This window comes from Chiloscyllium plagiosum, unplaced genomic scaffold, assembly GCF_037043375.1.
Source record: "Chiloscyllium plagiosum isolate Xiang-an unplaced genomic scaffold, Cpla_swu_hap1 HiC_scaffold_48, whole genome shotgun sequence".
In the NCBI taxonomy this organism is placed as follows: domain Eukaryota; kingdom Metazoa; phylum Chordata; class Chondrichthyes; order Orectolobiformes; family Hemiscylliidae; genus Chiloscyllium; species Chiloscyllium plagiosum.
The window spans coordinates 49,309,137-49,325,022 of NW_028270186.1; the positions used below are offsets into that span (position 1 = coordinate 49,309,137).

At 40.9% G+C, this 15,886-nt stretch overlaps 1 gene segment (V, D, J or C); it reads left to right on the plus strand.

The window, feature by feature from the left end:
- Positions 1-15,886, plus strand: part of LOC148135920 (Ig heavy chain V region-like) — a 49,796-nt gene that overhangs the window by 23,323 nt on the left and 10,587 nt on the right. The window contains 2 exon segments of the V gene segment in view: positions 13,677-14,060; positions 15,156-15,246. Of these exon segments, the coding sequence occupies positions 13,677-14,053 (377 nt within the window).

The following is a 15,886-nucleotide window of genomic DNA, read 5'->3' on the forward strand; positions in this document are numbered from 1 at the left end:
GTTTCCCCTTGTGGGAGAGTTTCGGACCAGGGAGTAGAATCTCTGAATTAGAGGTCACAAATTTCGGGCAGAAGAGAATTTTGTCTCCCAGAATGTAGAGGATTTGTGGAATTCTTTACCACAGAAAACTGTCGAGGTTGGGTCATTCAGTATTTTGAAGGCGGAAATGGACAGATTTTGATTGGTAATTGAATCAATGCTGACAGTTAAAACGCTGGAAAGTGGAGGTGAGGGTTATCAGTTCAGCCATGATGTCATTGTTTGGAAGACCAAACCCCATTGGCTGAACAGGCTGCTTCTGGTTCCCTATCATTCACCTTTGCTCTAAGTTAGTCTTTTCAGAATTATCTCGGCCTCATTTAAATTAACCTCCATTTCATGTTTGAAGCCCGGCTGCTTCAATGCCTCCTCATCATGAAAAAAGACAGGGATCGCCTTTCTCCCTGTTTGATGGCATTGCATTCTGCCTCTAATGCAGTGACTGCATTTATAGTCCTCCAGTTCTGTTGAATATTTGTCAAACACAACCACAGCTATCACAGAAAAGGTTAAAGACAGATCAAAACTACATTTAAACTACCATATCAAACGCATTGTCGGTATGCATTGCATGGAATACACACATTGCATATTAAAGGTCTCTCTGCACTTATCCATTAAACACTGCAAGGGTTGTTCATAGCTGATTTGCTTATGTGTGTATGTATGTCTGTGCCTGTAGATGATAATCTACTTGTATAACAAAGTTTCGATGCATCTTGTTGTTCCCTTTTTATTCTGGTATCAAGCATTTCAAAATCAGAAAGATAGTGGGTAGGAGTTCAAGCCCCTTTACACGGCTACATCAAATGTTTTCTGTGATTGTACAGCTCATGTAATGTGCTGGGTAAATCTCCCTCTATATTGTGCTGTCCAATGCAAACATGTCAAATACACTTTGGTTTAGACACAGTATAGATCCGCATCCAGGATTCCCTAAAGAAAACCCTCCCAGAGCAGGTACAACACAGAGTCGACACAGAATAAATCACCCTCTACAATATTAAACATTCCATGAGATGTGCAGTAAAAGTTAATTATAGACTGAATATGCATTGCACTGAACCATTAAACATTCCTCAGCCAAGAATAATACTGCTGAGTTACAATGAAAACACTATCACAGTAAAGTCTTTCCGATCAAGCATTTCCAGATCACTCAATACTCAGACAGATTTTTGAGAAAATCTGGTTGTACTGACTCAAATCTCTCGAAAGAAATGGATGAATTTGGCTGAGAGCATATGTTGGTGAGGTGTTGGCTTCATGTTATTAAGGAAAACGTTGTCCGATTGTGGAGAGGCAAAACAAGGCATCCGATATAAAGGAAAATGGGGGGAGGCAGGAGGGGAAGAGAGAAAAAGAGAGACAGAAATATTAGCTGTGCCAATGTATCACTTAATTATTGTTTTGTTTTGACCAAACATGACAATTGATACCTCTGTCATTCAACAATTATACAAATTATGTATTAAAAAGTCCTAACATCAATTAGTACTGGAATCCATTGAGTTATTTGCATTTTTTCCACAATTCGTGTGCTGTGCTTGTGGGGAAATATAAATTGCGGTTTTGTTGTTCTGTAATTTATTCTGAGAATTCTATTTCTGTGTTTATTTACATAAATGCTTAATTGGTTTCAATGAAGTGATGGGGACAGCAAAGCCAGATGAAAGAAGTGATTTGTTGGTAAGATTCAAATCGAAACAAGTTTATTTTAAGAATGGTGACCATTTTCAGAAGTGAATACCAATTTATGAAGACGAATTGCAACAGATTTTATTTATTTCTGAATGATAAACACAATTTAAAACTTTTATTTAGGTTAAATATTCAGTGCTGAAAATTCTGCAATTAAACTTCAATGTTGAACTGGATCTACTCTGAATGTCGCTGCTGAAAATGTGTTGCTTATGCCTGAAATATCGATTCTCCTGCTCCTTGGATGCTGCCTGACCTGCTGCGCTTTTCCAGCAACACATTTTCAGCTCTGATCTCCAGCAACTGCAGTCCTCACTTTCTCCTACTCTGAATGTCCCATATATTGTAGTCCGTTTAGACGGTGCAACATCACTCAAAGTGCATTTTAGAATATTCACATGAAATACTTGAAATGACATCAGGAACTGCGCAACAATTACATTTAATTGATATAGTTGTTGTGAGGTTTTGTTACACGTATCACTTTCTGGTAAGGGTCAGCAATGAGTCCCTATCCCCAACTGCCCATTCAATAGCTTGCTAAAGCCACTTCAGAACACAGTGGGTCTGGAATCTCATGTTGGCCAGACCATGGAAAGGTGACAGTTGCCTTGTCGTTCGTGAACCAGCTGTTTTTGTATTTTCCCATTGACTCGGGTGACATGGTCACCATTTGGCTTTCTTTGCAATTCCAGGCTTTCTTTGAATTCAAATTTCACCCTGGGCAAACGATGGTATTCCAAACCCCGTCCATTCAGCATCAAACTGGAGTTTGGGAATATTGGTGTCATGGTGTCACCGCTGTGATCCTAATATTGGGAATGCACAGAAAGCGGTCACAAACAGAAATGCAATCAATCTGACACTTTACATCATGAACAAATATTGGAGTGCAATACTGGCAAGAACTCTCCTGCTGTTCACAGCAACGTCACAGGAGACTTTGCATCCAATCATCAATCTAAACTGTGTACCGGACTCTGTCTGAAGAGCCTGACTCACCATAATTTGCATTTTTTGAATTCTTCACTGACTTATGAAAAAGTTCGTCACATATCCCAAGAAGGTGCTCATCAGCTACCTTTTTGAAGGCCTGCCATCTTACTCGGCTAATTATGGTTGATCTTTCTTAAGAAGATTTATTACAGCCAAATGGCTTCTCAGTCGAGACTGTAGTGCTGGAAAAGTACAGCAGGTCAGGCAGCGTCCGAGGAGCAGGAGAATCGACGTTTCGGGCATGAGGCCTTCATTAGGATACCTGATGAAGGGGTTATGCCTGGAACGTTGATTTTCCTGCTCCTCGGATGCTGCCTGATCTGCTGTGCTTTTCCAGCACTACACTCTCAACTCTGATCTCCAGCACCTGCAGTCCTCACTTTCTCCTGATGGGATTCTTAGTCAGGTTCGGCACAGGAAAGGACCATCACCTTATTGTTGAACGGGTAGTGCAGGCCAGGTAGGGAGGTCAGACGACCTCCTCTGAAGGACAATACTGAACCATGTAACATGCTTCAAACCTTTGGTAGGTCTGTGATTATCGTTCATTATTCCAGCATTTTCATTTCATACTCTTTTATTAATTGAAGCTACCATGGTAGGGACTGATTCTGGAACTTTACTTCAAACCTTTTGATTGCTTATTACATACTCATAATGCCTCCTCAACCACTTTATCAAACTGTCATGTTAGCTTCAATGATTTTTTTATTGACTCCTGAAACATGGTGGTTGCTTTTAGTTGTCCGTAGTTGTCCTTCAGCAGATGGCAGTAAGCTGCCTTTCTGAAATAACATGTTCCAAAATGGCCTGAGGAAGGGAATTCCAGATTTTGACCCAATTACAGTAAAGGATCGGTGACATATTTCCATGTCAGGATGCCGAGTGTTTTAGAGAGGAGCTTACAGTGGTGCTGTTCCCATGTATCTGCTGCTCCTGTCCTTCGAGATGCAAGTGGTAGTGGGAAGGTACTGTCTAAGGAAGTGGCTAAGTTACTGCAGTGTAGGATTTTAGATAGTGCATATGGCAGGTACTAAGAATCAGATTTGGAGGCAATGGACGCTTGTGGATGTGCTACTGATCACGTGGGATGCTTTGTACTGGACAATGCCAAGCTTCTTGAGTGCAGTTGAAGCTGCTCCTATCCAGTCAAGGGGCGAGCTGTGCTATTAGCCTCCTGACCTCTGTCTCTTCGACAGTCAATTGGCTTTGCGAGTCAGGAGGGTGAGTTAATCGCTGCAGTATTCCTAGCCTCCGGCCTGCTCGTACAACCATTGTATTTATATGGAGTGTCCAGCTCAATTTCTAATGAACAATAAAACCCAGAGTGTCGATGGTGAGGGATTCAGTGATGGTAACACTATTGAATGTCAAGGGGTTTTGGTTAGGTTGTCTCTTATTGTCAATGGTCATTGTCTCGCAGCTTTGTGGTGTGAATGCTATGTTCCACTTGTCAGCTCAAGTCTGGAAATTGTCCAAATTTTGTTGTGTTTGAATGTGGACTGAGGAGTCACTAAAAAGTGCGAGATTAATGCATATTTCACTTCTGACCTTCTGATGGAGGGAAGGTCATTGCTGAAGCAGCTGAACATGATTGTGCCAAGGACACTTTCTTCAGGAACTCCAACAGGGATTTGCTTTGGCTGAGACGACTGCCCTCTAACAAGAAAAGCCATCTTTCAATGTGTGAGGTATGACTGCAGGCAGCAGGGAGGTTGTCACCTGATACCCATTGAACCCAGTTTTGCGAGGCTCCATAATATCACCCTCTGTCGAATGTGACCTTAATGTGAAGGGCTGTCACTCTCCTCTCATTTCTGGAATTCAGTTCTTTGTCCATGTTTAAATCAAATCTGTAATTCAGACATGAGCTGAGTAGGCCTTGCGTAACCCACATTTACACAGGTTATTGCTGAGCTAGTGCTGCTTGATAGCACCTCCCTACATCTAACTCATGATTGAGCATGGACTGATGGGGCAGTAATTCGCCAGGGTGGTTTGACCTCTTTTCTGTGCACAGGACGTGCCTGGCCTATTTTCCACATTGTCCATGCCAGTGTTTAAGCTGTACCGGGATTGCTTGGCTAGCACAAGTCATCAGTATTATTGCCAGAATTTTGTCAGGCTCCATAGCATTTGCAGTAACCCCTGCCCCCCCCTCCCCCCCTCACCGGCCAACAGTGTCTTGATTTCACATGGAGAGAGGCGAATTCCCTGCTGACAGGTAGCTGTGATATTGGTGATCTATGAAAAATGCCGAGATGGATCACACAATTGGCACTTCTAGCTGAAGATTGCTGTGAATGCTTCAGCCTTAACTTTTGTGCTGATGTGTTGTGCTCTCCAAAGCAGAGCAAGGAAATATCTGTGGAGCTTATTCCTTCAATGAGTTGTTTAATTATCAACTTTAATTCATGTCTTGATGTGGCAGCACTGTGGGCTCAGACCCCTGTTTCCTGAAAGAATGGTCTAGGCACAATATCTCCAGACTATAATTCCAACCCCCACTCCATAATGTGGATATTCACAACAGAAGATTGCTTATCCTTTGTATTGTGTAGATTCCAACAATGCATCGTATATTCGCTTAAATTGTTAGTCTCGATAATGCTTTACTTCACAGACTTTAGGATATAATGTTCTGTTTTCAATTCTTCTCTCCGACAGACAAGGTCATCGATGTCACACTGGCTTTCTTCCTCACTAATTGCAAAACCAAACGTTTTTCACCTCATCTTTGAACTTACTGATGAAAATTGCTACATTCTTGACTAGACCATTCATATACGCTGCAAACATCAAAGGATCCAGCAACCAGTCATGTCGTAAGCCACTGGACACAAGATGTCTTCACAATGACTACCTTCGACCATTACCTTCTGCCAACAAATAAACCTTCGAATCATTTGCCAAACTGCACCAGCTCCCATGAACCCTTACCATATTAAAGATGCAAGATCTGGTCAAAAACCTGATTGAAGTCTAGAAGCATTACATCCACTTTTTACACCCGATGTTACATCTCATTGCCTCTCCGGAAAACAGAATCAACCACTTCCGATTTGATATCACTTCCACCAAAGCCATGCTGAATTTCATTGCTTAAACCTTACAATTCCAACTTTTAATGAATGCTGTCTCTTAGATTTACTTATTAACTTCCCTCAAGATTTCTACTTTTAAACATAGGTTTATGAGTGAAACTACACATTGTCACTTAGCTCCTTTCACCCGATGACAACTCTTCTTATCTCTCTGACAGATAATTTACTCTAGCTGAAATAATCTTGTGTCTCTTCTGTTTCATTCTGGGAAATGGGAATGGAATTGAATACAGTGTTGAAACCAACAGCAATCTATCCGTTTGTTCTTGACACTGTCAGTGTATGTTCCCCCTCAGAGGCAGGAAGACTTTGTGCTGATAATACGGAAAGTAGCGCCTGATGTATCATTCTCAGCTGGCACACAACTTCCTGTTTCTATGTGCCAGCAGTAAGCTACACATCTCACTTCTGATCAGAAAATAAATCGGGGGATGCAATCTAGCGGAAACATCTGCCAATGTGGCCTATATCAGGACACAGAGTATGAAGTGATTACATTGAAGTGACATTTGCAAATTGACCTTTTGATCTCTGTTTCACGGTCTGATTCCAGGACATCATTGGACGAGTCTCTCGACCATCTAACAAGCTCATTCGATTCACTAAGGTCTGGGACATATCGACATGCACCTTGTCATGTCTTTGATCTTGTACTACTTGTTACTCTCTTTTCAGATTTAATGTTCCCAGTTTTTGATTCTGTCTTCTGTATCCATCACCTTCCCAGCCGAATACATTCTGTTTGATCTGTTTCCTAAATTTTGATCAACTAAACAAATAATACAGTTTTGTACAGACAGGTATGTTGGTGTGTCAGATTAACAGAACCAATATATGGAGAGATCACCTTGGCTGTATCGAACTCTGACTGACATTGAATTCAAATAAAGCACAGCACTGTATGGTTTCAATCTTTGCAAATCCTCTCTCTTTGAAAGAGCTTGTTCTAACGGTTAATTCTTTTCTTGATTATTTCAGAAACTATGACTAAAAATCCCTATTTTTAACAAAGTTTCAAACATTATTAAAAGTTGCAGCCCTGGCATTTCCTACAGTGAACTTTGTGGTGTTTAAATGTTCTGGTCAAAATGTGCTTCAAGCAGAAGACTTAAGCATTGGTTTCTCCGAGTTCCCAGCCATTGCACTTTCAGTTCCATAATAACTGCAAGCTATTGATAAGCCCCAGAGAGAACAGAATGTCCAGGCCCTGTACACATCCAAACGCCATGATGTCGGCCTCGAAGCCCTCCGTTTCTTCCTGTCACGCCACCCAAGCACTACATGCTCAACCTCAACTACATTTCCTTTCAATCCTCCCACTTCCTCCAAACCAAAGGGGTCGCCATGGACACCTGTATGGACCCCAGCTATGCCTGCCTCTTCGTCAGATATGTGGAACAGTCAATCTTCCACAGCTGCACCGGTATCATTGCCCATCTTTACCACCGCTACATTGATGACTGTATCAACGCCACCTCATGCTCGCACAAGGAGATTGAACAGTTCATCAACTTTACTAAAGCCTTCCACCCTGACCTAAACTTCACAGGGACCATCTTGGACACCTCCCTCCCTTTCCTAGACCTCTCCACCTCTATCTCCAGTGACCGACTAAACATTTACTGCAAGCCCACTGACTCCCACAGCTACCTGGGCTACACTCCTCCCACCCAACCTCCTGTAAAAATGCCATCCCTTATTGTCAATACCTCTGCCTCCACTGCACCTGCTCCCAGGAGGACCAGTTCCACCATAAAACATCCCGGATAACCTCCTTTTTCAAAGACTGCAATTTCCCCTCCGATGTGGTCGACGATGCCCTTGAACCCCAACCCTCCAATCGCAACAGGGAGCCCTCCTGGCCCTCATCTTCCATCGCACCAACCTTGCATGCATCATATCATCCTCCACTGCTTCCACCACCTGTAAACAGACCCCATCACTCGGGGTATATTTCCCTCCCTATCCCTATCTGCATTCCGGAGACACCATTCCCTCCGTGACTCCCTCATCAGGTCCATGCCCCTCCACCAGCCCACACCTCCCCCCTCACCTCCGACAAGGCCCCAAATGATCCTACCATATCCCGGAGCAATTTGTCTATACTTCCACAAATGTCATCCACTGTGTCTGTTCCACCTGCTGTGGTCTCCTCTACATCAGGGAGACAGGACACTAACTTGCGGATCATTTCAGAGAACATCTCTGGGACACCCGTGCCAACCAACCCCACGGCCCCGTGGCTGACCACTTTAACTCCCTCTCCCACTCCACCAAGAACAGGTCGGTCATATTCTGTTCATTTCCAATGAATAAATACAAAATAACCGAGCCTGAATTTGGGATGATATTAACAGGATTTATTTTGATCTAAGCATGAACAGATTATTTTGACAAAACAGGTGGAGAGATTCACTTCCTGAAAAAGCAGCTCAAGTGATATAAGCTGGCACCAAACCGAGTTTGGTCAATACTGAGGCAAAAATACAGCATACAGTCTTGAGTGAAATAAATAAAGAAACTGTGTTAGCTCCGGAACAAGATAGAGTGTATTAAATATGAACAAAGACACAAGTATTTTAGGATATAATAGAAAGGTAATTTATAGTATATTGAAATGCAAACAGAGATGTGAATTTGTGTCTCGACATTCTTCCTAGCTAAATTAATCATTTCAGAAATCATTTCATGAATCATTTGTTGGTCCATTCCACGAACCTTGCGAGGTCCTTGTTAAATTCTGAACCATCGCCTTCCAGGTTCACAGTGGTTGCGAGTTCCATGTTACAGCAAATTGTGAAGTTGTGCACTGTATGCCAATGTCTTAGTTAAATATTTAAAGCAATCACAGCTCCACACATTTACAAAATATCACTATGGATCTTCCTGGAATCCAAAAAAAATTGTCCCTTTGATCAATGATTTCTAAAATTTACTAACATATCTGTTGTGAAGGAGGTTTTCAAATAACTTGAAGTGCAAATGGTTCATATCAGTCGGATTACACTAACATTTCATGTGTTACCCCACACAAAAAGAAATCAAGCAATATTCACGAGTTGCTCTCAGCAAGTCTATGATGGACTGTTTTATCAAACAAAATCATTTCCAATGTTGTGAGGGCTCGTCTACCTTCTGTGCAATGGTCTGAATTTTGTGTCTGACTGCAGATGAAACTGGCTGATCTGGGTAAAAGTACAGTTTGTGCCTTTCACGTTGTTAATGTATATTGCTGACTTTAGTTGAATAACGTGATGTTGTCCCAGGCATCGTCTGGCACCATTAATTAGACCATTAATTTCCACATCACTAGCCAGACTATCAGGTGGGGTGTATTGATCTCATTGAAACGAATGCTTGGAATATTTCCGGTATGAATCATGTGAAGTGGAGCCTCTGAACGAGACATAGAACATAGAACAATACAGCACAGAACAGGCCCTTTGGCCCACGATGTTGTGCTGAACATTTGTCCTAGCTTAAGCACCTATCCATGTACCTATCCAATTGCCACTTAAAGGTCACCAATGATTCTGACTCTGCTACTCCCACAGGCAGCACATTCCATGCCCCCACCACTCTCTGGGTAAAGAACATACCCCTGACATCACCCCTATACCTTCCACCCTTCACCTTATAATTTATGTCCCCTTGTAACACTCCGTTATACTCGGGGAAAAACTCTCTGACTGTCTACTCTATCTATTCCCCTGATCATCTTATAAACCTCTATCAAGTCACCCCTCTTCCTTCACCTTTCCAATGAGAAGTGGCCTAGCACTCTCAACCTATCCTCGTGCGACCTATTGTCCATTCCAGGCAACGTCCTGGAGACAAAGTAGGAAATGTGAATTTCGAGTAGTAGGATGTTTTCACGACAGAGAGAGATCACTTCGCCCATCGCACCTGTATCACGTGAAGATAGAGCCTTCCAGCCAACACCCACTTTATAGTATGTTGTCCATAACCCTGCAGGTGATAGCACTGTAAACATTCGGGAACATTGTGTAGGGTCTAACCCATTATCAACATCGATATGATCTCCAATGCTGTAAATCCTGGCTTATGGGGAAAAAGTAGGGGCAGAACTGTATCAATATTCAAACAGTTGGTCCAGCCCTGAGGAGCTAATAGGCCCATTTCTAAACGTTGTTTCTCAGGATGTTTTGACTATTCTTGACTTAATATCATTGTAAACTGACATGAAAAAAATGCAGACATGTTCCCCAGAAATGCTGACAGCAACATACCTTTATTCAGCCAGGATCAGCAACATGAATTAAGAAAGTTTTGAAAAAACTTTCTTTTAACTGATTATTGACAACACGAATTTCACAAAGTGCAAAGTACAGAGGGGAAGGGTGGAGGGGTGGGGGTGGGCGATGTTCGCTATTCCCTGATGTCTGGTTGCGTTTGTGAGCAACAGATGAATCTGCGAACCAGATTCAGGATGGTACTACAGGTATTTCAGCAGATACTGTGTACACGGAATTCTCCCAAAAATCAGCAATGACATGAACATTTATTTGTGATAGTGTTTGAAGCCAACTAAAATTGAACAATATGGTGGGAGAAGTTCCTTTCATTTCTTTGAACTAGTAACAAGGGACACTGTCTGTGGATCTGGGGTGGCAGGAGGATCTTTCACAGCAGAATGTGAGGGAACAGAATCATGTTGGAAATCCAGATAGACCGGAACTTGTTTCACTGGAGGGTGAGAGTTCGGCGGGGCGGGGGGTGGGGGGGGGGGGGGGGGGGGTGACCTCATATAAGTTTATGAAACCATGAGTGGAAAGGTGAATGGCTCTAATTGACATGATTCATACTGGGAATGTACGAAGCTTCCGTTTCAAAAATATCACATATCAATAAACTACACCTGACCCTACGGTTAGTGATGTGGAAATTAATGGTATAATTAATGGTGCCAGACGATGCCGGAACAGCATCACTTTACTCAACTAAAGTCAGCAATATACATTCACAATGTGAAAGGCACAAACTGTACTTTTACCCACTTCAGCCAATTTCATCTGCAGTCAGACACAACTTAAAATTCAGACCATTGCACAGAAGATAGACGAGCTCTCACAACATTGGAAATGATTTTGTTTGATAAAAGAATCCATCGTAGACTTCCTCAGAGCAATTTATGTCAACAAACTTGTTTTTTTGTGTGTGGGCGTAGCGCACGAAATGTTACTTTAATCCGATTGATGTGAAAAAAAATTTGCACCTAAGACGTTATTTGAAAACGTCTATCACAGTAGATACACGAGTAAATTTTATAAATCATTGATCAAAGGGGACAATCTTTTTTGGATTCGAGGAATATAAACAGTGATATTTTGTAAATGTTTGGAGCTGGGATTGTTTTCAATTTTTGACCCAGACATTGGTGTATTTTCCCTATGGTGGGGGATTTCAACAATAGGGAACACGTTTTTCAAATGAGAGGAGAAAAATTTTAAAAAGGATATCAGAGACACAGAGAATGGTTTGTGTGTGGGATGATTTGGTGGTGGATACTTACAACCTTTAGAAGATATTTGGATAAGTAAATGAATATCAAATGTTTGGATGGATATGGGCCAAGTACACACAGGTGGGATTAGTTTAGTTTGGGATGAGGGCTGGCATGGACTGGGTGGACCGAGGGGTCTGTTTCCATGCTGTATCACTACATGACTCTCTGACTATTGATCAGTTTTTCTCAATACTAAACAGTGCTGTAGTGATCCTTGAATGAACTGTTGATGTTTCGGTTGTGTCTGAGACTCTGCGAATATTTCCTTCAATGAGAGGAGTGACTAGTTCTCCAAGTTACACAACTGAAAATAAACTTTTCTCCAGCATTGTTGCTGAGTTGTTTTGTTTCTGCGGAGGCGGTGGTCATAGTTTGCAGTTTGCTTTCCACCAACTGGTCAACCGTGCGACAAAATATCTTTGATCCACTGCAGAAACTCCACCTGCTTCCAGTAAATGAAACTGGGAACTCAAGGACCTTTTCTGTAGTCAGCTTAATTGCTGCCAACTACTGTATCCGGCCGATGAAAGGGAAAATGAATCAACTAAAGTAAAATCCTACCAAACAAACTATATTTTCCCATTAACTCACAATGGATGCATTTCACTTGGTATTTCTCCCTTTAAAAGGAAAGTCACTGAATACAGCATTCACTGTATGACTATCAGAAAACAGGACATTGAATGCAGTGACGTTCTGGTTAGTTCAGTCTGTTTATTGAGTATCTTTAAAGCTCCTGAAAATGAAGTTAATGGATCCAAAATCCCACATTGCAGTAACATTTGTTATCATCTCAAAGTAAATTAACAAAATTGAATTGGTTCAAACTCACATCACTTGTTACACCATTCCCTGATTCATGCATCTCATTAAAACTGAGTGGGCCCTTTATACATGGTTAACACTGCCATAGTGTAACAGCGAATTTTTGCTTATTTTTATGAGTTAACTGCCCTGTCAGAGCTATCAGTGAGCAGAGAAATGTACTGTTTATAACCTACATTCGTGGTAATTATTACTGTAATACTCTCTAATTTAGCCAAACATTCCTGATGTACCCAGACTGTTACATGCAATGGTTTAGACATTGAGGATTTTAAAAAAAAACTTATGGACTGTCTTGTTCTAGTTCATTAGATGCTCTTTCAAAAGTTTACCTCGGTGTTATGTATCACTGCGGACTCACATTTTGTTTCTCAGGCACACAGCTTTCCTTTACTGTGCATTTTAGTGTCGGAGCAATTTGAAAAAATAGATGCAGGGAGAGACATTCTGCAATGTAAGGAGGTGCTTCTAATCTCCGGGTCCAAACTGTTTAGTGACATACACTCACATTCTGAACATAATCACTTTAGACATGCTCCATATTAGGTTGCCGAAACTGAATTTAGAAACGCAGATTAGAAATGGTATGTTATTTGGTAATGTGAGAGAGACTTTGAGTGACAGCAAAAATAAAGTCATTCATTTTGTTGGCTAATAATATTATTGAAGTTCTTTTTAGCTTTATCTGCTTGTGGTGGAATGTAGGATTAAAGGGAGTTAACTTCTAATTGAATATTCTTAATATAATCACTTTGGACACGCTCTGTATTCCGTTGCCTAAATTGAATTTTGAAATGTTTAGTATGAATTACATGTTATTTTGAGTGCGACAGAGACTTGCAGTATCCAGAGAAGAAAAGCTCAACTGTTTTATTAGCTAGTTATATGTTTGAACTTTGATTTTAGTTTTATCTGCTTGTGAATGAATGTAGAAATAAATTGAGCTAACTTCCAGTTGAATTTGTTTTTTTTTTAAACAAAATACATGCAACTATCATGTGAAACAGACCTGAAGCTACTCAAATTTACTTCCAAAGAAGCTATTCAGCAAAACCAATATCCCAAGATGTGTATGTGTCCATGTTTAAGCAGAACCTCATGTAAAGACATGATCCCATGTGTTCGGGCTGTACAAGCTGATACCAGGATCCAGTCTGAGCCTCCAGCAGGAAACCAACCTGCGGAAGCTGTAAGCCTGCCCCTTCCAATGGCCATATAAATCCTGGGCACTGGACCGTAATTCAACACTCCTGGGTCGGCTCTGTTTAGAAAGATCTTAGCAGAACCGCTTCCCACAAGTTATCAGAATGATTGTGTCGACACTTATTCTCAGTTTGTTACTGACTTTCTAATCATGTGAGTGTTTGTTGTTCAAGTCTCTCTTTGTGACTGTCTCAATGTTAGTCTACGGCAGGAATGTAAACGACTCAGCCATCATTTCACCAACATTAATGCTCATGGTTTATTTGTTTTCTTTTTTAAAGGTGTCCAGTCGGAGGTTGTTTTGACCCAGCCAGAGGCAGAGACTGGCCGTCCCGCAGGCAGCCTGAAACTGACCTGTAAAACCAGCGGGTTCGATCTTGGCAGCTACTACATGCACTGGGTCCGACAGGTTCCCGGACAGGGTCTGGAGTGGCTGCTGTACTACTATAGTTCATCGGACAATAGCTATGCGCCAGCGATTAAGGGTCGATTTACTGCGTCCAAAGACACTTCAAACAACATTTTCGCGTTGGACATGGAGAACCTGAAGATCGAAGACACCGCCATCTATTACTGTGCAAGATACCACAGCGAGAGGAACCAGGGCTGGACCCGTTCAAAAACAGCTCGAGGGAACATTTTGTCAATTCCACCATAAACTGACGGTCAGTACGAGTTTTAAATGCAATTATACCAACTGCAATCTGAAGCAGACCTCAGGCTGCCTCTTACAAAACTATCAAAGAGGAAATGTACCATTTAAACTAGCAAACTGGTGACACAATGGGACAATGTTTTGGGCATGTCATATGTACTGCTAACACTTCCATCAATTAAATGCTCGGACAAAATGTTCGTTTTAATATATCTGACAGCTCAGGAAATCACTGCTCATTGTTATGTCAACTATGGCATCAATTCTAAACATGATCAGTACTAAATGGCTCTTTCAAATGAAAATTGAGACCTCGAGTAAAGAACAGAGAATGAGTGTACTGGTCCACATCATTGTGATACTACAGTGGGTCACAGTGTTGTGCACAGCGACATCCTCATACAAAAACCACTGACAAGTGTTTATCTCAAATTGGTGATTTCTACCATGGCAGGAGCGAGAAATAATGTGAGATGCAATTTAATCGCAATCCAGTAGTGCTAGTTTGTACAAATGTATAATTTTTCTACCTTCTTCGTGTTGATTGTCAAGTTCAATGCAGACCAAACCTGGAAAAGTATTCCAAGCTTTCAAAATACAATGGATCGTAAAAGCTGGAATAACACACTGAATCATTTTTAGAGGAGTCTGAATCACTGCTTTCTAGGAAGTGAAGAAATTCTCTGCATTTTACAGTTTACAGTCTGTCATAGTATTTGAGACAACGTGTCTCACAGTGATATAGCTGGAGTGACACTGCAATTATGACCAATACAAAAACCTATTCAGCCTCCATTGTTTGAAACTAGTCAGTGATTACTTCTACAAACCGTCTTAACTTGCAGTCAGTATTAGTTCTGTGCGGTTTAATGCCAGTATCACTATTTAATTTGTGAAAGTGTTTGGGTAATTATTGATACACCAGTTGGGGATTTTGAGAATCAGCTCATGTGTTACTCTGTGAAGTATAAAACAGTATTAAAATTTATCAAGAATGATCAGAATTCACTAGCGCAATTATGTGATGAAGATTTATCGTGACTTTATTTTGCCTGTGGTTCTGAAAATTTAAAATGATGGCAGATTTTTGATTTGTTTTATGCAGAGCTAGTTATTGTGTGACCCAGTCCAGAGAATGTAACACTGTGACTATCTTGATTACTGGGGCCAAGGGACCATGGTGACAGTGACTTCAGGTAAGACCCTTGAACTTTTTAGTGACTTTTTAAAAACTTTCTATACATGTTACTAATTTCTGAATTAAATGAAACTCAGATTCTGTGCTGAGTTTGGTTTGGTTCGGATTGATTTTTGTTCAGACTGATTACGGACTTCAGTTAAGGCTCAGCAAATAGTTACAATGGGGATAATGGAGTCAGTTGCTCGTTGTATCGCTTTTTTTGATCAGATGGGCATTCTGTGTGGCTGGGTTACTTGAAACACCTAATGTCTCTTAATCAGTCAGCTATAAATAATGTTTAATGTCAGTGACACCCTGACTGTGAGTTTTATTTTCAACAACAAACGCTAAGAATTCAAAGATGTTCGAGATATTACTAAACATGATTAAAATATGCTAAAATATCATTATTCACTTCGTGAATATATGTTCTTACCCTATTTTTATTTTCGCATTTATTTTGTTAATTTTGTTGATGACAAGCAGGTTAGAAACTGTCATAAAATTTTCTTGCGGTGCTATATTGCATTCTGTTGATTAGATTCTGAGTTTGTTTTACTTGATTCTGTTGAATTGAGTTGATTGGATTTTGGCTTTGTTTTAGTTGATTCGGTTTGAACTGTGTTGATTGGATTCTGACTTTGGTTTTACTTGGT